This window comes from Ooceraea biroi, chromosome 4, assembly GCF_003672135.1.
Source record: "Ooceraea biroi isolate clonal line C1 chromosome 4, Obir_v5.4, whole genome shotgun sequence".
In the NCBI taxonomy this organism is placed as follows: Eukaryota; Metazoa; Arthropoda; class Insecta; order Hymenoptera; family Formicidae; genus Ooceraea; species Ooceraea biroi.
The window spans coordinates 11,375,902-11,399,522 of record NC_039509.1 but is presented as its reverse complement, the minus strand read 5'-3'; the positions used below and the strand labels follow the sequence as shown (position 1 = coordinate 11,399,522).

General features: G+C 47.2%; 1 protein-coding gene and 1 long non-coding RNA gene across 2 annotated transcripts; both read right to left on the bottom strand.

Moving 5' to 3' along the window:
* Window positions 1-3,912: 3,912 nt before the first annotated feature.
* On the bottom strand, window positions 3,913-8,836 carry LOC109610823. Its single transcript, XR_002193105.2, has 2 exons — window positions 7,989-8,836; window positions 3,913-5,574 (listed from the first exon to the last, which is right to left on the bottom strand). It is a non-coding gene; the product is annotated as an uncharacterized LOC109610823 (long non-coding RNA).
* Window positions 8,837-10,732: 1,896 nt separating this feature from the next.
* On the bottom strand, window positions 10,733-23,402 carry LOC105275867. The gene is made up of 5 exons (XM_011333032.3): window positions 22,571-23,402; window positions 15,413-15,614; window positions 15,209-15,353; window positions 11,973-12,322; window positions 10,733-11,309 (listed from the first exon to the last, which is right to left on the bottom strand). Exons 2-5 carry the CDS (start codon window positions 15,549-15,551, stop codon window positions 10,855-10,857), a joined length of 1,089 nt encoding a protein of 362 aa, XP_011331334.1. The 5' UTR covers window positions 15,552-15,614; window positions 22,571-23,402; the 3' UTR covers window positions 10,733-10,854.
* Between the last annotated feature and the right edge of the window lie 219 nt (window positions 23,403-23,621).

Below are 23,621 nucleotides of genomic sequence, written 5' to 3'. Positions count from 1 at the left end.
ACTTGGGCATTTCGAAAAGGTGCAGGCGTGTGCATTTATGCAAATGCCGGGAATGATAGGCCGATCGACGGGGTATAATAAGAAAGCGGTCGCGGAGAGGGACGGTGGTCCCCCGACTGGAAATACGTGGGGGGTGGAAATACGTTCTCGTCCTCGTCGCGTCACGTGAAGCGGTTTACGTAAGCGAATCGCAGTGTGAAGAACGGGTGTGATGTCCATGGATTTATCGTCCGTTGACGAGCGCGTTATCGGTGAAAATAAGGAGAAATTACTTTTAATCATTAATTTTTTTTACAATACTCGCGATGAGGGTGTGAGCGTAAATTTGCGTTCTCGATAAATATCCGTGCGTCGCTCGTGAAGATATTCTCGTCTTCGTAAAAGTGAGCCGTGAACACGGCGGATGCCCTATCTCGCGCCGGAGATCGATAAATCGATAGTCGAAGAAGAGGAGCAACGTCGACGGCGCAGAAGGAACATTAGAAGCGGCGCGGGGGGGCGAGGGAACGCGCGGGTGTGTTCTCCAAGAGCTATAATAGCACGAAACATAATCCCCGAGTGAATCTAACGAGTCTCTCCTGGAGGAGAGCGAGTTTAACGCCGAAAAAAAGGAGAGGAAGAGAGAGAACCGTAGAAAAAGAAGTACCGAAAGATTGGAGCGACGAGGAGGTAGTTTCTATTTTCAAGCGCCGGTCCAGCGAGAGGGAGAAAGGGACGGAGGGGCAACTTGTGGGCGAGGGAGAGAAAAGGATGACACGACGGCGATGGATCAAGAGACGGAGGAAGATAAGGTGGAGCGCACGGGAGAAAGCGAGAGCGAGGAGAGCAGTCGAACCAGGTTTGGCGCCTCTCCGATCATTCTTCAGTCTAGCGCAACGACTCACCGGCATTTTTTGCCGCCCCGACGACGGTGGGGACGTTAAAATTGCTCTAATGGCGGACCAAAGAGAAAAGCCATGCTCCGACAGGTACTTATCTTTTTCCCGGCCGCGTGTGTCTTCCCCGCTTGTCCATCGCCGCAATCGCCACTCCTAATCGACGCCGGCGTTCGCCGGAAACGTGGATCCGCATCAGATCGAATTGTTAGAATTTCGTGTGCGCGCTGGGAAATTCTCTCTTCCTGGTGCTCGTACGGTAGTAACCCTTAACGATAATATCGCTACCGTTACGTGAATACAAACGTAACGATCGCGATGTTAGGAAATTACGAAAGAATCTTGCAAAAGTATCTCGCACAGGGAAATGTGTAGAGTATCCATAGGGTAACGCAAATAGATATTGCTTCCAATAGTTGATCTGTCTAATATTAATCTGATAACGCTGGAACGAATTTAATTTTTTGGATTTAATTGTGTAAATAATTGTAAACTGAAAAGAACCGTGGATTGCAATAAACCTTTTCCGCATATTTTAAGATATGTTGTTAAATCGTTAATTTTATTTAGATTAGTTTCAACTGTTGAGTAATGTACATGCATTTCTGTAATTGTGAAAAATATTGACTACGAGAGATAAAATATAAAATGAATAGAGAGATAAAATATAAAATGCTTTATTTCAGGATATTACATTAATAATAAATTTTCTTTGGAAATTCGCCTTTCATATTGTATGATTGATGCACACGAGTATCGCTGTACACGAGCTGATGCTATTATCTCGAATTTTTTTCCACTCCCGTTTTGTCTCTTATTATTGTCAATTAACTCCGCCGTGAAGAGGGATCGCCGAGAGATCGGTGGAGCAAAGCGAAGCGGCCTCAGGACGATGGGAGGAAGGGGGAGACGAGTCGAGAGTTACTGGACGAACCATAATCCTAAGACCGTCGTCATTATGTCTACATCGTGGGTACGCGAGAGCGGTGCCTATTATCTCGTTTACGTCACGAAGACATCGGCTCGCGTTCGTGCCCCGGTGCAATTCAGAAAATCACTAAGAAATAATAAGTCAGCGGATCCCGGGCTGCGGGGTCCTTTCGCTATCTTCAACCGATAGTAATTACCCCGCGGGATGTGTACGTACATATATACGGAATATCTACATCGTTCTCCGCTCCGCCGCAGTCACGAGAGATCTCTGCGAGATCCGCGAGAGCGTTTCTACTTTTCGCTGGCGAACAGTATTTTCAGGGTCAGCGGTACTCCGCCATCGGTTACCCATACTTGACTCTCGGCTTTGCCCGGCAGTCTTTGATATTTATTACAGAATTTCTCTGGTAATCGCTGAATCCGATTTTTCATGGGATTAAACTGGTGTTCGGTCGGAGAGAGCGAAAACGGATTTTATGCATTACGCACGTCTGAAAACGTGAACAAATGTAAATTGAAACTTGATCGCATTCGATGATTATCTTCCAGCGGGCGTCAGCTCGTTCTCATGGTGGTGAACCAAAAAGAAATCTATGGCATAGGTGGCATAAGTGGGTCACTGTCGCTTTCAATTAAGCGCGAAGCGGCGTGCGCGGGCAGAAGCGGAGCGCTTCCTCTCTCACATTTGGCGGCGACATCGCAGACGGGCAAAAACCGACGACGACCCTCCGCGAACCCGACATCTCGTTCTCCCTTTTTCCATCTCCATTAGGTAGTCCCTCACGTCTCTCCTTCGAGGGATCCGAAACTTTGAGAAAGGTCAGACGAGCTCGCGGGCTCTCGTCTTCCGCTCCGCTCGTCTTCTCGAGGATCCTGTCGCGTTCGTGGTGTCACTATATCACTCCATGTTTATGCTGTAAATGTGTCTGTCGCTTTTCGGACGATTAACGCCGCGTTTGGCATTCGTTATCGTAACAAGACACGTAATATTAACTTGCAGAACTGGCTCTTGACAGTTCAATCCATCGAATTTATTCATTAGAAATAATATCGATACCTAATTTGTAATTACATTATTTGTAATTAAAATATCGCAAGTAGGGATTCTCGTTCCTATTTTCCTCCCATCACTTGTCGAGATTCGTGAAGACTCGATTCTCGCACGCGTGAGCAAATTCGTGACGTGCAGGAAGGGGGGGGGGACGAGAACAGAGCGAAAGAGAGGCGTCGAAGTCCACGACCATAGACTACGAAGATGGACGTGGCAAAGAGATACACTTTTTGTGGGTTTCTAGGCCGCCAAGGAGCGAATGAATGAACACGGCTCTTCGTAATCCATTCATGCTTCAAGAGGGTTCGCCTTCCTCTCTCCCGCCCCTCCGTCTTCTTGGAGATCGACGAGAGTGGAAGAAGCAAAAGAGAGCGACATACAGCAAGAAGAGGAGGAAGAGGAGAGAGAGAAAGAGAGAGAGAAAGAGAGAGACCCCTCATCTCGCCGAGAATCTTCCTTGTAACTCGTGCTGTTATATTTTGTTTGTCTGCTTCTGAGGAACCCTCCGGACCTCTCCTCCTCCTCCTCCTCCTCCTTTTCCTCTTCGTCCTCGTCTGCCTTCTTCTCCTCCCATCGTTCCTCTTCCTTCTGGTTCCCCTTTTCTCCCTCGTGTTAGACCTCACTTAGACCCCGGGATCTGGGTCAGATTATATGTATACAACTTGTTGAGGCGTCGAGCTCATCGGGGATATCTGGTCTATCCTCGCACTTCCTTCGTTGGCTGCACAATTCGCAAATTGAATTACACGCCAGTGCCCGACCGGGGGATGTTCTTCTCGCCAGCTCCCGGAAGTTTAACCGAGGAAACAGAAGGAGGGGAGAACGGATGGTTCTTGCAATATTGCTCGTTTAACATGGCGCGTAAGATCTCTTCTCGTTAATCTCTCGTTTACTCATTTCGGAATTCTCTTTCGTTCTTGACAGCGCAAGAGAGGGCACTTATAATTATCAATAAATTCCTAATTGATGATACACTTATCTTTTAATGAAGTCTTATGCTTTCTAAACCCAGGATTGCCCCATTTTTAGTTCTCAATAGTAATTAAGGTGCTACAATATGACAAAATCAATGTTTTATTCATTTAATCCGCTTACCTTTTCTTGTCCCTTTTTCAAATTTTAATTCCAGAAAACAATGAAATAGCTTGTGCCTTGATATATTTTAACATATTATTTTAACATTTAATTATGTTAACCTAACATTATGAATTTTCTGCGATATCAGTTTCCAGTACCCGTCTCTTCTGTTTTCTTTATTTATCGTGCATACATGCACCTTTATTATTATTTGCTGCATCCTGTATTTATTCTCCGTTCCATGCAATCGCATTCTTATTTCTCGTGGTGCCCTCGGTCCTTATAGACGCAATTGGACGCGCGAGACGCGCCCAATTAATTCGGCAAACCCTGCAATTAGCGAAATTATTAATAAAAATCCTAATGAAGCTAAATCAGCGGTGATAGAAGCCTTCCTGTGCGGTCGGTGCTGGGCCATTGTGCCGCCGGTGATGCACAGTTTAATCGGCAACTCTCTCGAATCGCATGTCAATTGGCGGTGCCTCTGAATTTTGACTGATGCCGAAACGAACATTTTACGAGACGCGTTCGTTTCTAACAAGAAGGTTTATGTCTACTGCAAAATGATTGATGAATTAAAAACTTATGATATATACATATCACACAAAGATAAAGTTTTGGATTTACTCTCCCCATTTATCGATTTTGTATCGAATAAAAAAATGATATAAAATAATATAATATATAATAGATAAATTGTTATAGATTAAAGATGAATTAGTTTGAAATAGTTTGAGATTTTCATTAATCTCTCATGCATTCCGAGCGAATATTTCCAATGCGATCTTGAATTTATTAGCTTCAATTCTGAACAATCCGGGATAAATCAGACTCGGAATAAATCACGCGTTAACAGGGAGCGCGCATTAATGATGTTTATTGTTGGGGCATTCATAAAAGTAGAAGAGCGAGTCGAGGGAGATACGGCAAGCATTTCCTCCCCAGCTTCTCGTCCGATCGGTTACGGACGATAATAATTCCGCGCGACGTCGAGACGAGAGTAATTGCCGGAAGGAAGGACCGGATACGGTGCAGAGGGTACGGGAGGAAAGAGATGAAGAAGACGTGGAACGTGAAATGGCGGGAACATCGGCCGTACGGAACGAGTGAGACCACGCACAACTAAGATTATATTCTCATTAAGTCGGCTCCGCTGTGAAGCAGAAAATTCATCGAGACGAGAGGGAATTGCTGGAGCCCGTAGGAGATACAGAACGCTCGATGCTTTCGGGCGCCTCCTTTTGATTACATAAATCTGCATATCGAATATTTCATGACGATTCTGCGCCTCATAATAGAACTTTGCGAATCAATCTTTCGCGCGACGAGTTCTCCGAATCGCTACTAACAATGACCAATCTTGAAATTTGTCAAGAATTTATCTGATCGCCAAGAGAAGAAAATTAATTGAAATAAAACAATAAATAAAAAGAGAACATTTTATTTATTTTTTAGGATAAATTTTTTACATGATATGATGGATGCGCGTGTAGCCTTGCGTTATGATGATCCATTAGCGCTTGCATCAAAGAGCGCTTGCATCAACCAACCGTGATCCTTGAAGTTTCGGTGAAACATCGAATTCACCTTCGTGGCCGGGAAGTCATCGAGTTCGTTTTCCACTCGGCTAGCACGGTTCTGGAGATTGATGGAAGCGAGGTTAGTGACGGGGAAATTGAAATTCTCCCTCCTACATCTTCGCCCCCCTCTTCGTCGTGCGAGGATATACACCGGTAGAATCGTAGAAATGCTGCCGAGCAGATCGATCGTATTGAAATAAATGAAACGAAAATCCAAAAAGAAAACGCGTTTGCTAACCAGCTCACGGCTGCGGCAGAAGAGGAGAAATGCCTTGTTTCAGCTACGTTTATACACGCGCGATAAGTTTCATATGATTGAATATTATCTTTCTTATTTGCGGCACAAATCAGGCTCATAGTACACGCTGACGCGATAGCGGACTTCTGAAGAATGCTCCAATCTAAAAATACAATTAATGCGAAAAAATTTAACTGGTAGCGTCTATGTCACATTCCAGCCGGGTAAAAATTAATGCGCCGCGATAAAAAAAACCGTCGAAAACAAATTAAAGAAGAAATAAAGACCGTCACGAGAGTGGGAAAAATATCTAGTAACAAGAGAGCTCAGTGTAACATCCGCGACGGGCATCGGCATATAATCGAATTATTCTTCTTACGAGTTAACATATGCGTCGCGATGACATCACGTCGCCGTTGCCGAGATAAGCGTCGAAAAGGTACTCTTTGAGATTAGAGGAGGAATTTTTGTCGGCGGTCGAGTCAGCGGGATTTCGTATCGGGTGGAACAAAAAAGAAAAGTGGAGGATGGGGGAAGAGAGAATTCCGTGGAAGACGCCACGAAATTGGCAGTCTAATAAAAGGAGGCAAGAGGAATCGACTGCCACGGATCGATTCGAGACTGCATTTTCATCGTGATAACGATCGCTCATCAAGGATGTATCTACTACTCCTTTTATCTCTCCTCGCGATTCCTCTCCTCGCCTGCCTCCGCAGTTCTGCCTCCGCTAGATCTCTCGGCGCGATGGATATTTTCAAGTGTCGTTTTCTTCGCCGTCCGTTGGCAAAATTCGTTTGCGGATAGGTAATCGCGTGGACTTAATTTATGCATGGCCGTCTTGCAGACTTCCAGCCTACTTTGTTTGTAGACGCGAATGATGACCGACGAAATTTATTGCATTTGTAAGATTTGAACAATGTAAACTGTTTACTGTATAAACAATTATGCGTGTGATCAGATTCTTCTCTCTAGAATTACTTAACGCTTAATAAAATGTTTGTTAAAATGTTAATGACTGTACTTTTGTGTCAGTCCGTTTTCTTTTATTTTAGGAATGTAAAGTACGTTCTATATACGAGAACATCTCAATTAATTTCGTTTCTGAGTAATTTACGTTCCCACAATGTGTAGCCGATCAAGAGCCTGTTCCCCGATTACGGGCGAGAGGCTATTCACAGAGCATAAAACGGTTTCAAAGAATCGGCAGGATTAATCGGCCTGTCCGAGCCAAGTGGAATCCCGTTCTCGGACGAGATATTCGAGCGAGAAGAGTCCGCTTATGAAACGAATCCGCCCGATATCTTAATTCCAAGCGGCGTCGCGTCAAATAAAATGCATTTAGTAGCGGCGAACTCGCACAACTCACCCTCGGGGCATTAAGTCCCACTTTAGACTTTGGAGCCTAAAGAAATCTCCAAAATTATCCGCAGTATCTGCACTCGCCTGATACGAATGATAAAAATGAACTCAAACCGCTAATCGAATTAAATGTATACTATCGCATCGTTTACGTGAGATAGCGGAGCAAGCTGACGCCAGATTAATTCGCAAATCTCACTCTCTCTCCCGAATTAACAACATGAATCCAGCGGACTCCAGAGCACGCAACAAGCGAAATCACTTATTGCTGTCCGTCTCTCTTCTTCTTACATGTTCTTCTGCCAGTGCGGCGCACACAATCAACCGTACCAATTCCCTATCTCCCAGCTCTCTTCACCTCACCTCTCTCTCTCTCTCTCTCCCCCCCCTTCCTTCTCGCTCTCGGTCTTCTCGTTATATCCGACAGAAAAGAAGAAAGACGCGGCTGAGGAAGAGGAGGCGTCACGTCTCATCAGCGGAGCACAAAGTCCTCTTTGTTTCCCGATTCCACGATCTTCCGCGAACGACGATTGCAGTCATTCGCGCGTTTTTGCACCCTCGGCCGATCGGATAAACGCGTTAATCGATGCCGGGAATATAGAGGGAGAAGAGGGCAACGAAAGAAGAGGAGGGCGAAGAACTAGGTAAGAAAGGCGGCGGAAAACTTGGCTCGGCCGAGCGAGCAAACGAAAGGAGCAGGACACACTGTAAAATGAGAAGAGAAAGTCGAAGAAATGTTAGGGCGAGGGTGAAGAATGTGGCAGGGTGGGCAGTGATAAAAGCGGCCCCCGTAGGGATACTATAAATATTGCAAAGGGATCATTATTTATGGTAATTTGATCCAAGAGAAAGGACTCTTTGCGATTAGAACTTACACGCTTTCGCGTTGTTTCACGCGGTCCCTCCACCTTTCTTGGCTGTCCCTTGGCGACACGCAAAGGATGGTTATTTACGGTAGAAGTGCCGATCATCATCCTGACTGCGCGGATGCGGAGTTCAACTAGGCGATCATTGCAGTTAATGAGTTCGTCTTTAGGTCAGCTGCCAATAACGTGCAGCTCTGCAACCACGAAAGTGTACTTCAGGTATAAACGGAAATACAGGATCAAGCGAGAGAATCCTCAGTTAAACGCCTCTTGCAATTTTGCAATGGACTCTTATACGTCTGGATTAATCTACATTGAATTTCAAGTGACGGAAAAAAAGAGAAGAATGCAATGATGTTAAGATCAAATTAACATGCAGTTTAGGAATAATAATATCTTACAGAGAAATCAGTTGACGATATATAATTTACATGTAAAACGAATTAAATCCGCCGCAGAAGGCAATGATGTCTGGCAAGAAGACAAACGACCTGTTCGTGCCATTTATTTTGCCGAGATCGTGTTTTCAAGTCCTGTCAGAGCGTCGCATGCGTTTGCATGCCATTTCCCTGCCGTTTATTGTGTTTCCAAATTTGATTTACGTATTTACGATAAACGGCCGCCACGTTTCTCTCTGTTCGGCCGAACGCTAATCTACGTCCATTCCGAAGTAACGAAACTCCGACGACGAGGGGGGAAAAAACAACTAGCGGAGGAGGTGGGTAGTTACGATCTAGTCGGTAGAAAACAGAAATTCCATTACTGCGCGTTAAAAGAGCGAACGATGCGATCGCGTGCATAAAGAAAGGAACACCGCGAAGGAGAAAAACCGCGACGCGACTGCGGAGCGGAGAAGCGTGGCGAATAAAGCGGCAGGACCGGGAGAGATGCTGGGCGCAGGATATAAAGAAGCAGAGAGGTCGATCCTCCGCGCGCAGGATCCGCGGCGAAATCGGCGCTCGGGAACGGCCATGAACCATTTTCGCCCCCCACGAAAGAGAAAGAAAGGAAAAGAGAGAGAAAGGAAGAGAGGAGGACGCTAAGAGAGCGAAGGAAGAAGAGAGAGAAAGCGAAAGAGCAACGTGCACAGCACAGACAAAATAAAAATGCGATGGCCGCTCCGCGAGAGTAGGAGGAAGAGAAGAAGGAGGAGGAGGAGGAGGAGGAGGAGGAGGTGGAGGCGGTGGAGAGGAAGAGAAGAGAGAATGAACGGAGACGGAGACGGGGCCGGCCAACTTCTCTCACCCGGTTTGGGCCCAGCTTGGCCTTCCACGGAGCCAGCCTAGACGCGCGATTCTCATCTCGCGCTGGTCCACCACGAAACTCGTACGATGGTCTCTCTTTTTCGACCGCTTCCTATTCTTCTTATTCCTCTTGATCGGCATACTGCTGCCTCCCTCCTGCCTTCTCTATCTTTGCCCCTACCCCCACCCACCTACTCCTTTCTCGCCATTCCATCTGTTCTCTCTATCCTCTCGCCCTCCGCTTTCTTCTTACCTCCCGTGCTCGATCGCGAGCAAGAAAGCGACCGAGCGACGAGCGATACCGTCTCTCCCGCTCTCTCACCCTGCGCTCTCTGCCCTGCCCTCCCTCACCCTGCCACGTCCCGGCCGGCTCGCGATTTATTAGACGAGCTAATTAATAGGCCGCCTCGACGTATCTTCGCGTCTCTCGTGCGCGCGCGTGTTCGCAGAAATCGAACCGGCGATTGCGATTTATTGCCGCGCGGGGAAGATTCACGATTCCACGGGCGGTTTCATTGAGACCCACAGTGCGATCCTGCACGGTCCTCCCACTTTCGGCGGCGTCGGAAAAGGGAGCGGCTTTTTACGATGGTTCCGGCCGAAATTTAGAAACTCCCCACCGCGACCGTCTCGCGTCTTGAGAATTTCGTGATTCAGCGCACGCTATGGGACTTCGTTGCACCAGTTGCGATTCGCATCGAGTTGAGGGAAATCAAGCGTCGTTTATTTTAATTGCGCCAATCATAGATTCAACGATAATATCCTGATAATTCTAAAGACGCGCATCGTTATGTTATTATCGTAATTTCCGATCTGCGGTATACCTGCGATAACGGCAATAGGATTTTCACGTTAATTTGTAATACATGCAATATCCGTGTACATACAAGATAAAAATATAGAGATATACGGGATTTAGCGTTTGATAAATGAGTGGTTGTACATTAAAATTGTATTTCTTAAATACTAATGTTCACACGATGAAATTTAAGAATGTTTCATCGCGATGCTATGTAGGCAATTCTTGGGATTTTTGCGCAAAACGAGTCTTGGAATCATGCGGGTTTTTGCAAATTATTGTGCCGACCGAATTGCTAATTCGACGCATGAGCCATCGATCAAAATTCGTTCTCACGGATCGGCTGTAGAGTTTATGGAAAAAATCGTCGTTTCGAAGTATTGCAGTAATTATCGTGAATCTGATAAACTGATGCGTGTCTCTTTTTCTTCAACTATTCTATTTTAACTCAAAACTGAACAGATTAACATACACATTTAATATTCATTATGATAATGATTTATCTATTCTTTTTTGGAATATCACGTTTATCTACTCGCTTGAAAAAACATGAGCGTATTTTTAGAAAACTGTAAAAATAATGTAACAAACGTAAAAAATACAAGAAACAAACTTCAGACAAAGGTATTAAGATTTTAGCACGATCGGGGACTCTAATAAGCTGAAAAGCCGAGGAGAGAACAGGTTGGGGAAATAATGGAGCGCCATTATATGCTTCACGATGTTTATTTAAAGCCGCGAATCATTCATCGGGGACGGGGTCACAGATTACGAGCGGGACACCTTTCGAGAGGGGACCCATGCGAATTAACTTCGCGTTTCCGGCCGTTTTCTACCTCTCGCTCCTCGTCGTTGCGGTCCTCAGACTCGCGTCACGAGAAGTCAGTCGCACGCTATTGCAATTTAGCGTCAAGTCTAACGCGGCGTTCACACCAGCGGTGACACAGCGAGCGTCCTGCTTCGCCGGTTCCCTCCTCGCGTTCGGCGGACCTTGAAGATCCTTCTTGCTCCCCTCGTTCTTCGTCCTCGTCGCTGTCTGCTCCGCGTCCTCTTCCGCTCCGTCTTCTTCGTCCTCTTCTAGACTCTCGTCGTCTTCGCCTTTGCAACTCGGACGACCGTACTTCATCGCGATCCGAATGGTGTGAGTCACTTCCGGGCTTGGACTGCTCGGTGGCCGCATGACTTCCGTTCTCCTGTGAATGTTAACCCGTAGATCCTTCGGGATCTCGGAACATATGCAGTCATCGCTGATGTCGTCTCGCCAACTCGGTCTTTCACGGCTCCGACCTGAAATTCGATATCGTCGCTCGAGAATCTCGAGGTCTTCCCAGCTGTTTCCCATCCGAGCTGGTTCTTCGCACGCCATCCGGAAAAATTGCGGTAAATCATCACCGAATCGCGAAAGGCACCGGCGCGATTCCAAGGTCCATTCGCGGCGGTTCTGCGGCACGCATCCTTGAAATCTGATCTCGATCAATGGACCAAAATCGATCTTTTAACGTAAGTGAGGTGCTCTGAAAGGCTTCTTTCAGAGCAAGCCGAGCGGAGACAGATAAAAAAGATGACGTCTTGTCGCCGATAAATTAGTGCGAAAAAACATGATAATCAAATGTAAAGCTGATAAACGTGTACACATTATGTAACATCCTTTGTGACATTTTTGTGGTCCGCGAGCGTGATCGGTTTCAAGGACTGTTAAGTCAAAATGAATATCGGATAACTCGATGATGACCGCAATCGAGCGATCGATTTGTCGTGATAATCTGAGAACCCTAGATCCTGCTCTAAACATTCTCTAAACATTTTAGCGCTTTCTTTCTCGTTCACACATTACTTAACGATTTTGATTTTTTCTTTGACAGTTCCGTTCTCGATTTTTAAGACAGAATACATAACGACATAATCGCAAAACGTACTCCCTTATTCTGAAGAAAGAATATATAGTCTGACCTTCGATAATGTTCCTTGTGCATTCCTCGAAGGTGGCGAGCGCTTTCGTACATTCCGACGAGTCGCCGTCGTCGTTCTTTCTGTTGTTGCGCTGACTTCTTCGTCGAAATAAATTGCTTTTTCCTACGCGACTTTTCTTTTCCTTTTCTTTTCCAGCCTCCGTGACTTTCTCCAGAAATTCGTCCAGAATGTCGTCTTTGTCGCTGATAACTTCATTAAAATTTCCACGTCGCCAACGTGCGTTTGCTTGGGACTCTATTAGCGGAATCGGCGATTCTGGAAGTTCCAGCGACACTATCGTCAAGAAAGCTGGATTTTCCTTTCGGATCCTTTCCAGCCAAGATCTATAACTTTAGTAATCAAGAAGTAGAAAAATTCAAGTGTAATAAAAGTAGCAGTATATTTAATTATATAAAAAATATAGACTATATATATTTAATTTAATAATTTCACTTTTACTAAGGATATTTCGTAAAACAATTGCAATGCTCTTTTTCTATATTAATAAAATGCCTTTCGTAGACTATATGTATTCGGTTGTCCGAACAAACGAAAGCGTTGTAACTTGTCCAACTTGTGAGATTGAAAAGTTTTGGCGGCAATACGTGATATCGGAGAGCGCTATCATCTAACATTTATAAAGAAATAAAAGTGAAGACGTGTCTTTCGAGGGACGGCGAGCAAAGGGCCGCCGGGCTCGTGTCACGACGAAGTTAGCAACACTTTTCGCTTCGTTCACTTTATAACGATCGCTCGCCAGGATGATTGCACGTGGACGGCGCAGAAAGGGTTTGTAACGACAACGAGAAAGAGGATTCGTCTTCCTTGACTACGGACAACTGGATAACTAGATGTGATTGCGGAGCCTAGAGGGCACGACGCTTCAAAAAGAAAACGTCGAGAAGAAGGAGAAGAGGAAAACGAGAGACAACGTGAGGGAACGGGGTAGACAAAGTTCTCGGCGGAAAGAGTGAAGAAACGTGAAATACGAGAAGGCGACAGGCATTATCTAAAGACGAACGAGAAGGCAGAAGTTATAATGAGAAACAGAGAAGTCATACATAATCGAAAGATTGAGGAATATTTGAGGAGAAAAGAAACAAATTGAAGACAAGGCACAGCGAGATGGAGGGAAAATGAGAATGATAAGAAAGAAAAGGGACACAGTAGATTTTTTACATGATTGAGAAAAGACAAAACGAAGAAATGGCGAGTGCAGTATAAAGATGTGGCTGAAACGAAAAGAAAAGTAACGGGATGGAAAAGATCGAGGAAGAAATGCAAGTGCGCACGAGGAAGAGATCGGGAGAAAATATTTAAGAGACGAAAAGGAAGGCCTTGAACTTCGAAAACGAAGGTGCAGGAACGACCGAAGAAAAAGATTAAAAGGGAGGCGAAGCGGAGAACTGGTTGAAAGAAAGGAGGTCTCGAGAAGATTATGACCTTGAACCGCAAGCTGAACAAGAAGAGGGGATGAAAAAATATAGCGAGAGCAAAAAGACGGGCTCGCGCGATGGAGAACGCGCGATGGACGAAGCGCGGGAAGAGCTCAAGGGGAAAATAACAAAAAAAATATCCTGGACACTGAAAATAATCAAGACCGGAGATGATTCGGTAAATTTATTAATCCGCCACGTTCACATTCGCTCGTTTGGGAAAAATATTATATAGATATAATAGTATTAATATTAACAACTAGAAAATATAACTTAACTGTGTGGTTCTATATCAAAAAATCTAATTGAGATGGCTGCACGACAGAGACGTATGATAGAACAAAAATGTTGTGAATAACAATACTAAAGGATTGAAGCAGAAAGTTAATTAAGAAAACCGTGAGATTATCCAAGAAAGATATATGAATAATTTCCATCTACGTTATGGACAACGCATAAATTTTTTCGTCTGCCAAACATTGAATTTCATGATTCATTTTTAAATTTCTCACGATCAAAAATATGCTACTACAACGAACGTGCATTCAAGAATTTTAATGGCGCCGCGAACAAGAGCACGAAGGACTTTTGCGTGATCTGCGATCCGCAGGCTGCGCTCCAGATTACTGAATTGAGCAATAGATCTAATTGCTGGGGGCAAAGAGCGAGTTCCATGAGGCGTAACCAGTCACTTGAAAACACTTTCACAGAAAGGAGAAGAGAGAGAGAGAGAGAGAGGCGGGGAAGATAGATCAAAGAGAGTTCAGGCGAAACGTGGGAGGATTCGATGGCGGTGGCTGCTTCGCAGGAAACGAGAGCACGTTCCAAAGTCGCAATAAACTCGGTAACCTTGCCCGGATCTCGCGCGGAGGTCAGGTTCGCCGTGACGCGCGTTACCGGGACGAAGAGGAGGATCGGCGAGCAGACGCGAAGCAGAAGAGAAGACGCGGCGAGAGAACGGACGCAGAAAAAGGGGATAGCACGGGGGAGAGGGAGGAGATCAAACGTCGATGATAATGACGTACCGATACTGCTCGTATTTTAATGCGAGAGCCGCTTTAATAACGTTAGGGTGCCGGCTGCGCGGGACCGACGCCGATCGCTCGTGTAAGGCTTTATTAAGTCGCAGCAGCAGCACCAGCGAGATCGTCCGTCCGGCGAACCGACCGTTAAATTTTAGTACGTTTAATTACGGGGTCCTAGGGGGTGATCATCGTGAGTGACGTTTATCTAGACCGCTCGTACGCGCGCGGGTTCCGGTCGCCACCTTGAAGCGTTCGACTCCTCGTGCAACTGCGCTCGCAATCGATGTTAATCATCACGCGATCGGGATGATTAACTAATCCCTCCACTTCACGTTTCAACCCGTGAGACCTTTCACTTCTCAAATGACACGCAAGCCGCGGTGGAAGCAGCGTAACGATGTGCAGCTGGTGAAATATTGTACAACGAGCGATCGAGAAGGTGGGAAGACCGTATCGCTTCGCGATTCGAAATTGAAATCCGTGAACGGCCGGGTCAAGCGGACGACAAGCGCGTTAAGGCTTTCGTTCTAAATATAGAACGAAACCCACGAAAATTCCCCGAAACCAGTTTTCGGCCGCTTAATTGCCGGTTCGCGCTGTAACGCGGTCGTTGTAGCGGAGGAAGCGGGGGAGAGCGCGGCGATCCAGACTTGTCAATCATCGGCCTCGCGCTGACCCGCCAGCGAGCATTGCCCGTAAAATTCGTCGGCGAATGCACCCCGAAGCGTCAAGCGGCAAGTGGGGTGCATGCACGGCGCGGATCCGCTCCGAATACCTCGAGGATCCCCGCGCGGAGGGCGCGTAGCTGCTGCGAGGATGACAGATATGGCGCGCCGGCGACTGCGACCTTGAACCGGACGGTTCCCTCCTCCTGGGATCCTCGAGCGTCAGGCGCCGAATGTAGAGTCCCGGCACCTCCTCTGCAAGGTGATGTCTTCGCCTGTACGAAGCCACAGTGACTAGCCCAGTCGATTCTCACCATCGATCATCCCTCTTCTTTTTATCGCGGCTACAACCGTGCGCCGAAGTTGGTCCAGACGAGCGACCTTGAACCGCGGCTGCGCTTTTTCTTTTCTCGACGCGCTCGACGCGAACGCTCGCAGGCGCGGCATCTTCATCGTGCGATGCAGCTCGAGCCTCGTCTGTCGTTCCCACCGCCCGTCATCGCCCCGGCTTCCTCTCTGCAAGCAATTCGGCGGATTTCCGCAGGATTAGAATAGTCGAGTGCTGGTTTTCTGATGATTAAGGGATACTGTGATGTACGTTGCGAGGGACGTAATTGGCTGGGTAATAAAATTGATCATTAATTGTGGAGCAAACTTGTTTCGAAATTAAAGACACCTCAAATCTTGTATTCTCAATTGGCTCCAATCTGGTTTTGCAACATCAAATCGATCGAATTTAATCTTTTATTATCGCTTATATCGCTCATGGGGGCGATATAAGAATATAGCGAAACTATATAACTACGATATAACTGCAACATAAATTCTACAGAGTGGAAGAGGGCGGGAGGGGAGACAGAGAAAAAATGAGACTACGCAGAATTCAAAATAAGGCAAGAGAAGTTGAGAGCGAGAGCGAACGAGGAGAAGCGAGCGGAGATTGCGTGTGCACGAGGCAGAAGGAGAAAAGTGGGCGAGTTATCTGTCGCCCCGCGATCCAGTCAGTCAGACAGTCAGCCGAGACCCCGCGGCAAGTAGCTGACAGTCGTGTGAGCGAAAACTAATCTATTCCACACCTCGGTTACGTTGCCGGCCACGGGAATTAAAATTCAAAATAGCCTGCTAAACAACGCTTTAATGTTGTCCGACTGTTAATGCGGATCCAGTCTGACGGAGGGGGTCTACCACCACCAGCACACCACCAGCACTACCACCAGCGCAACTACCACCTTCCGACCGAAGTTGGACCACCCGCTAATCCAAAACGACCCGCACTCGCGCAGCATGAATCCCGCAAGATGCGATTGACGAACGCGGCATAATTAATCGACTCGGGACCGTTTCCAGAATCGGCGCGGAAACTTGCAGCCGCACGCGCGCAAAGGATGCAAATTAGGGGCGCATCTTAAATTAAGCCTTATCGGACGTATACATTTATTAAGATGGATCCACGGCGGTCCGGATTTTCGGCATTCAACGCGTCTGTGTGTCGGTCTATTTTCTTAAGATATTTTTAAAGGCGCATCTTAAATTAAGCCGTATCGGATTATGCATATTTATTAAGGTAGATCTGTGGAGATCCGATTTTGGGAATAATTCACGCATCGCTGTATCGGTATCCGGTTTGTTAGATATTTTTACCGTTCTGACCGCACTCTGTGACCGCTTTAACGATAACGTTTCCGATCGCGTGTCGCCTGTTAGGTGAGCCGGTGTTGTGGAAATATTTTTGAGGCGCGATTGCGGCTTGCCGTCGCGAGAAAGTGCCACCGTTAGGCGATCCCGTGCCTAATCGAACGAAATAATCGAGTCTGCCGTGTAATCCGATCCACGGGGAATCCGTGAGTCGCGCACCGGCCGTTTTCGATTAGCGTGGCGGATCGATAATGAGCGCGTTTCAATTTTAATAGTCGTCAAGTTTGTTCTCCGCTCGCTGAATAGGGACCAGGGCCCGTTTCGCGTTTCGGGCTGCGAAGGGAAAGAGAAAAAGGAAATACCCGTGGGCCCGCGCGCGCGCGCCAAGAACGAGCAGTCCTCTCCTCGTCGCTCGGTCCGCGCGTAACTCGATCTGCACGAACACCTACGAAATCAAATTATGCTGGCTGGACATGCCGTGAATTTTAATCGGCGTCTAATCTGCCCGGATCGCCGCGTTGCATACCTCGCTCGTACGTCGTACATCGATCGTATATTTTCGCGATCATAGGCCCGCATTCTTAACGCGCAGTTAGCGCTAAACGCGACCATCTGGCTCTGGTCCCGCGCTGGTTCGGGCCGAACGCGATCCCCGTATCGGCGTAATAAAATACCGAAACAGATGACCCCGCGCGTATCCAACGTTACTTGGTCAAACGAGTCTTTTCGGCCGGACTTGGAGTTTTTTGTTTACTTTCGCGGCAAACCTCGCTTTTCGCATTTATTTAAATGCAGTTTTCAGCGTCGCGTTTGCGATAATTCTTTCGCGAGGGTGCATTCCTCCCTCCAGCTGTAAAACTTGCGAGATTATCCACGTTATTCGATTGTGATTCTTATAGATTGACGGGGAGGATTGCCCTATCGCGCAATTTTGGTACCGGCGAGAGATTCGCGGTCGATCGATGCGCGTCGTGGGTGGACCAAAATACGAGAAACCGGCGCGTAATAAGAAACAAAGACGCGCGGAGGGAGAGACACGTTCTCTCTGGTAGGAAAAATAAAGAAGAAGAAAAAGCTGCGGTGTGCGCGCAGGGAGAAAGATGCTGATCTCTTCGCGGAATATGTTTACGCTAAAGGCACGCCCGGCTGGAAAAAAAGGACGGGACGAACCGCAAACTGCTTAACGAGTTCCGTGCTCCCCCGCACCGTCTTTTCCCTCGTCTACGCGAGCCGTGGTGTACGCGTGCACGCACACGCCTATGCACCGACACGCAGTAGCGATGGAGACGTTTGTCTCCTGCCACTTACCCTCTTGTTTACGCCTGCAATAAAAGTCCGATTTTTAATTAGAAGGAACTGTCTCGCAGACCCGATAAAGTGAGAAAAATTTATATTTAAACGGACAAAGCCGATATCTGTCACAATAATGATGTCAGGCATAACGAGACATTATAATATAGCGCAAGTATCATAAAATTAATTATCTCGCGAAATGAATGGAAATTATAATGAAAACAGATGTAACAATACCTGTTATTTATCCTTTGATTTAAAAAGTGTAACAAAACGTGGCTAAGTTCGTTTTAGCTTAAGATTATGCTACAATATTCGAGGAACTTGAAACAATTCGTGACACTTGTGGACCGATGGGACAAGTAATTATTCACAAATCCATCCAGAAATTTCCGTGCGGCACCGCACTCTCAAGATACCTCGCGTGGGTGTCGGCGCCATCACTACGCGCCATCCCTCACGACCACCTGAACATACGCGCTCACACGGGCGCGCGCGTGTGTCGTGGCGAGCAACGCTGTACGAGAGCGTCGTGCACGACCCCCGAGCGAATTTTAATTTTCGCGAGCACGGCGCCCGTGTATTGTCATTAGACGGTCCTCGGACGGAGGATCGGCCAGCACGAAGGGCGGGAGGAAGGGAGCCGAGGTGGAAAGTCAAGGCACGAGTTATGGGGAGGGGTGGGGGGCTACGGTGTTATTAGATTTCTTGCAAATTACTCGCGCGTCCCATTAACGAGTCCCATCTGTCTGGATTACCCGGACGGCCCGAGCGAGCTTCGCGATTTAAAAGCTCCCTTCCTCCTTCTTCTCCTCGCCACCCCCTTTCTTGCGTCCCTTTCTCCCTTCGCGCCGGTGACTTCCGTTCACGCAAAGAAACGGGCTAGACGGGTAGTCAAATTGATATTCGTTAAGAGAGAACAAGCAGTAAAAGTCGGCGGAAGGGGCGGTGGGGGTTAATCGATTGATGGATAGGTCGATGGGGATTCCACGCTTTAGGGGTTGAAACGGTCTCGCGCCGTCTGGCGCGTATAATTTTCTCGCTTCGGAAATATCGACGTACCGGGATTCACGGTACGCGCTAAATGTGCCGATGCATTGCGATTTGTGCTTTATGCAATTTGGATTTGCTTTGTCCGCGATGAAAAATCGGTTTTGCGCGATGTAAGATGCGATTAGAGGGGAATTGAAGGAGAAAGAGAGAGAGAGATGGAGAAAGATCGAGCGGATGATTTTACTGGACGATGAATTTACTGGTCGGCGGCGAAGGGCGGCATTAGGGAGAGGGGGTGAGGAAGGGGGTCCACGTAGCCGAATTAAATCAGTTCCAGAAGCCAGCGCTGCGCGAGGTGGACCACCCAGGCGATCGTGAGGTCCGCGATATCGTATCGATCTTCGCCGTGACCCGAAGCGCGAGGACGAAGAGAGAGAAGAAAAAGACGACGAAACACAAGAAGAAGAAGAGGAAGAAGAAGAAGACGAAGAAGAAGCGGAAGAAAAAACAAGGTAATTTCCGAAAGGAAACACGTGAAATCGATAGTCACCGGCTTCGCCTGTGCCCTCGGGGATTTTACGACTTTCTGTTGCGTGGAAAAGTCATGACCACGTGAAACTCTCCCTCTGTTTGCGTCAGGCGACCGGAGGAAATACGGCCTAGGAAGAAGTACAAAGAAATAGCGAGAGCACGACGGGAAAGGAGAGGAAAAAAATGGAAAACGTAAAGATAGCGGGAGGCGAGATTGGAAGGAGACTGAAATAGCTTCTGTTGAAACTTCCGCGCGCAAATATTATATTACGCGATACCTGCGCTTTCCGTTATTTTGCTTCTGCACGAGCGAACCTAACTCGATTAATCTAGGGAACGTCGCCACGATGAGGCAAGGCTGACGCGTTGTGTACGTACATATACGCGTCAAATTACCGAAATGTCAACGTGAACGATCAATTTCCGCACGAGATCCAGCAGTGACGCCAAGCGCATACCAATTCGGCGACGCGTGATTTTTATTGATCCGCGCCGTTTCCTCGCTCAAATCGTCTCCCGCTCCTTCGCTCGTATCGAGATCGACGATGTGCATCGCCTTATCCTAATCGATCTCGTCCGGCGTTGGTCAAGTCGCACGGCAGTCTGGATGGACGGACCGAATCCCGGAATCACGAAATCCCCGCCCGGCTCCCGAATCCGTCGGACACGGTTCAGTTATTCGATCGAAGCCGAGGGGCATCGATTGGATCTAGAAGACAGCAATCGTCGGCCGAAGAAGAGAGAGAGAGAGAGAGAGAGAGAGAGAGAGAGAGAGAGAGAGAATGACATGTATATGTATACACATGGTCCATCTCTCGCGGCTTGGGCGCCGCGCCGACCATGTAATTTCGATTCGCTGTTCCGCGAAGCTCGCCGGTAATTGGCCAAATTGGTAATCCTGCCAATCAATCGTTAAATATCAAGGATAGCACGGTCACTCTTGCGTGTGCTCGCTCGCTCCGACCCACACTCGCGCGAGCCCGCGCGATACCACGCGCGCCGCCGATCGCTCCTGTCATCCTTTCGGCCAGCGGGCTCGACGTATAAATCCACTCGGGAGATTTCCGGGAAATAAAACGGCGGCGGTGTGCCGCGGCGACGAGGGCCGATCTTACGCAACGCGACTTGTCCCGATATCCGACGTTCGCACGCCGCCGCCTTTGTTTCAGTCTGCCGCACTGCCAATTTGTACTGCCTTTTCGTAAAACTGAACGTGTCGGCGAATGCGAGAACTTCAGCACCCTTTGACCCTTTGAGACCGCAAACATCGTAAATGTAAATCCAGCTAAGATTGAAAACTCTGTAGCAAGTGGAATAAACGATGATTACTTCAAGCTTTTCGTTCGTCATACGATAATTCCGGAATTGGCACACGGGAGGGATTTATATATGAATTTATGTGTGTGTTTTGTTCTAAAAAGAAAACATTAAAGTAATATTAGCTTACATTTTTAAGATTTTTTAAATTGAAAAACATGGTACGTTTACGGCAATAAAAAAAACCCTGTGGCCTTTTATCCCTGAGTTACCTATAATACGGTATCGTTATTTTATACTGATCGGTATAAAGATGATAATACTACTAGATAACATGTAATTGTAGTGCATCTCTGTTTCATAATATCGTTTCGTGGTACCATTCGCTTAAAGGCCATCATTCTGAGATCAGTTATAGAGATGGTAACGTATACTTCTATCGGTATGTAGAAACATCAGTGAGAAGTCGTCCCGACAATCGGCAGAAATCGAGGCAAATCGGCAGGCTGACAGAAATTGCTATCTTTCGGCAGATCTATTGAGCAATCGAGACGGGATCGGCATCCCGTTGGTCTCGCGGCTTCGCCGATTTTTAATTTATTTCGGTCCACACCCACCGCCGCGCCGGCTCGCTCCGACGAGTTTGCGGATTTTCGTGAGCGAAACGTGCCTGGGAACCGCGCCGCGACGCCCGCGGCTCGAGAAATTGAAAGAATAATGGAATCCGAGGTCGAAAGAGCCTCACGTGGATGACTCGATCGCGATTTCGCCGCCAGGCGTATGCTGCTCATTCGTACTCGAAGGAAACGAACGGAGGAACGTATTTTCGATACGATGTGCCGTATAATCATCGTTCAAGCATCGTTAAGCTACGACGAGAATAACAGAATTAAAATCTCTTGATGAACGCAGCGATCGCTTTAGCTTCCTCAATGCCACGTCTCGTTTGCGAATACGATCAGTTTGGTCGCCGCGTTTCTCTATGTAGCGCAACGTAGATGTTAAATCAACGCATTGGCAGCAAGGGAGAAGAATAATACCGTATCTCCATCATACAGATCCGCCGGTTTTTATCGCTTGATGATTATGGGACTCGCAGCGGCCATGGAGTTTGTTTTTGAGGTTTCTGTTTTTTTGATTGTGGTCAACAATTATTACTGACAATGTAGAAATCATCAATAATACTGAGCAGTAGGCTCGACGTTTCTTTCTTACTGACGACACGTAAAAAAAGCCCCGAGAAACCAAGTCAATCACGCAGACTGCGTTGCGCAGATCGATGACTTGCACGATGCAGATAAAGTCATAACACAACAGCGCTGAGCTATTTCACTCTTGTTTTTCAGATAGCTGCACCCACACGACTGCAACAGCTGATGACTCGGCGGAAATCTTACAAATGTTAACAATAAATGTGTACATGTACGCGTATGTGTGTGACTTTCATTATCAGAACCTCGTCGCAATTTCTGAAATTTAAATCGTGATTATAATGAAGCTGTCTATAATTAAAAGAACGTATAAAAAAGACTAATGATAGTGAACAAAATCATTACCTGTGCGTTACATCACATTCCGATTAAACCTGATAAAAATACTATTCTACCAATCAGCATCTCTCAATTTAACGTTCCAACAAGTCTCAACAAGATTAATTAATACATCAATAATCTGCATCCACAATTAATTAATCACATTACAGTGAGCATCGAGTAAGCCTTGCAAGATCAATAACTCGGACGTCACCGTGTAGCATTACGCACCGATCCGCTTGATCCACTTGTCCCTTTGTTTGCCAGCGGAGAAGACACTTCTCGATCCAGTCGGATACCGCGCTTCTATTAACTTTTATTGGTTTTTGTCAATGTCGACAGTTGATCGACGTATCGGACGGCTCGCACGAGAGCGACATCGGCGCGATGGGTCTTACGTTACGTCGCCACCAATAAAACCAGTCTCGATATCGTGACGGAAAACCGAATGGTATACGGGGCGGTCAAAAAATGAGGGTTGCGTCGCGAGTCACGTCTGAGCACGGACTGGCGTGCTCGGCCCTCGGCATGCGGCCACCCTCGCCCGGGCTCGCATTATCGAATGTTCTGTGTGTGCACACCTGCCGGCACATTTCGATATACCTATATAACCCGCCTGTATACACGAATGCCGTGTATACACGCCGCGGGATGTCCGCATGCACGAACTGCCTCGCGAGAACTGACAACACCTCGATGCGATGCTGGAAATTCCGACAAGAAGAACACGCGGAAACACCCGTCGCTGAAGTTTCGTGTTTCGCGCGCAGTTTCACGAGGCCGCACTCGCACAGTTGTCGTTTACTGGTTCGCTAATGATTTAATAATATTCGTGAGGGTGACGTTTTCTTCGTGGGATAATTTGCGCGAAACATTTTGAAATTCGGAGTTTCGGGATCGGCGATCCGCCACTTTGCGATGTTTCGCTCGAGGAAGTGTCACGCCGGCTCGGAAGTTCCCGGGTCATTTGCGGATAACGGGCCGTTCCGTGCTGTCGGCCGTAAAACGTAGTAGCCGCGATGTCATGAAAACCCGACCGACTTTTCGGCTGCCCTCCTGGCGCGGCAGGATAATAATTAGCACAATTAGGGGTGGCGGGCTGCGTGCGCGCGTCCTGCAGCGGACGTTGTAAACTTTCAGCAATAATTTACGGGGCTTTTAGCGACTTGGCAGGCAGCAAGCCGCCGCCTCGAGACTTACGGAGCCGAGCTTTTCCCAAATTGCACGAGTCGTCGCATGATAGCCCTTTAACGTCCCGGAATTAGCTCGGAATTAGCTATGA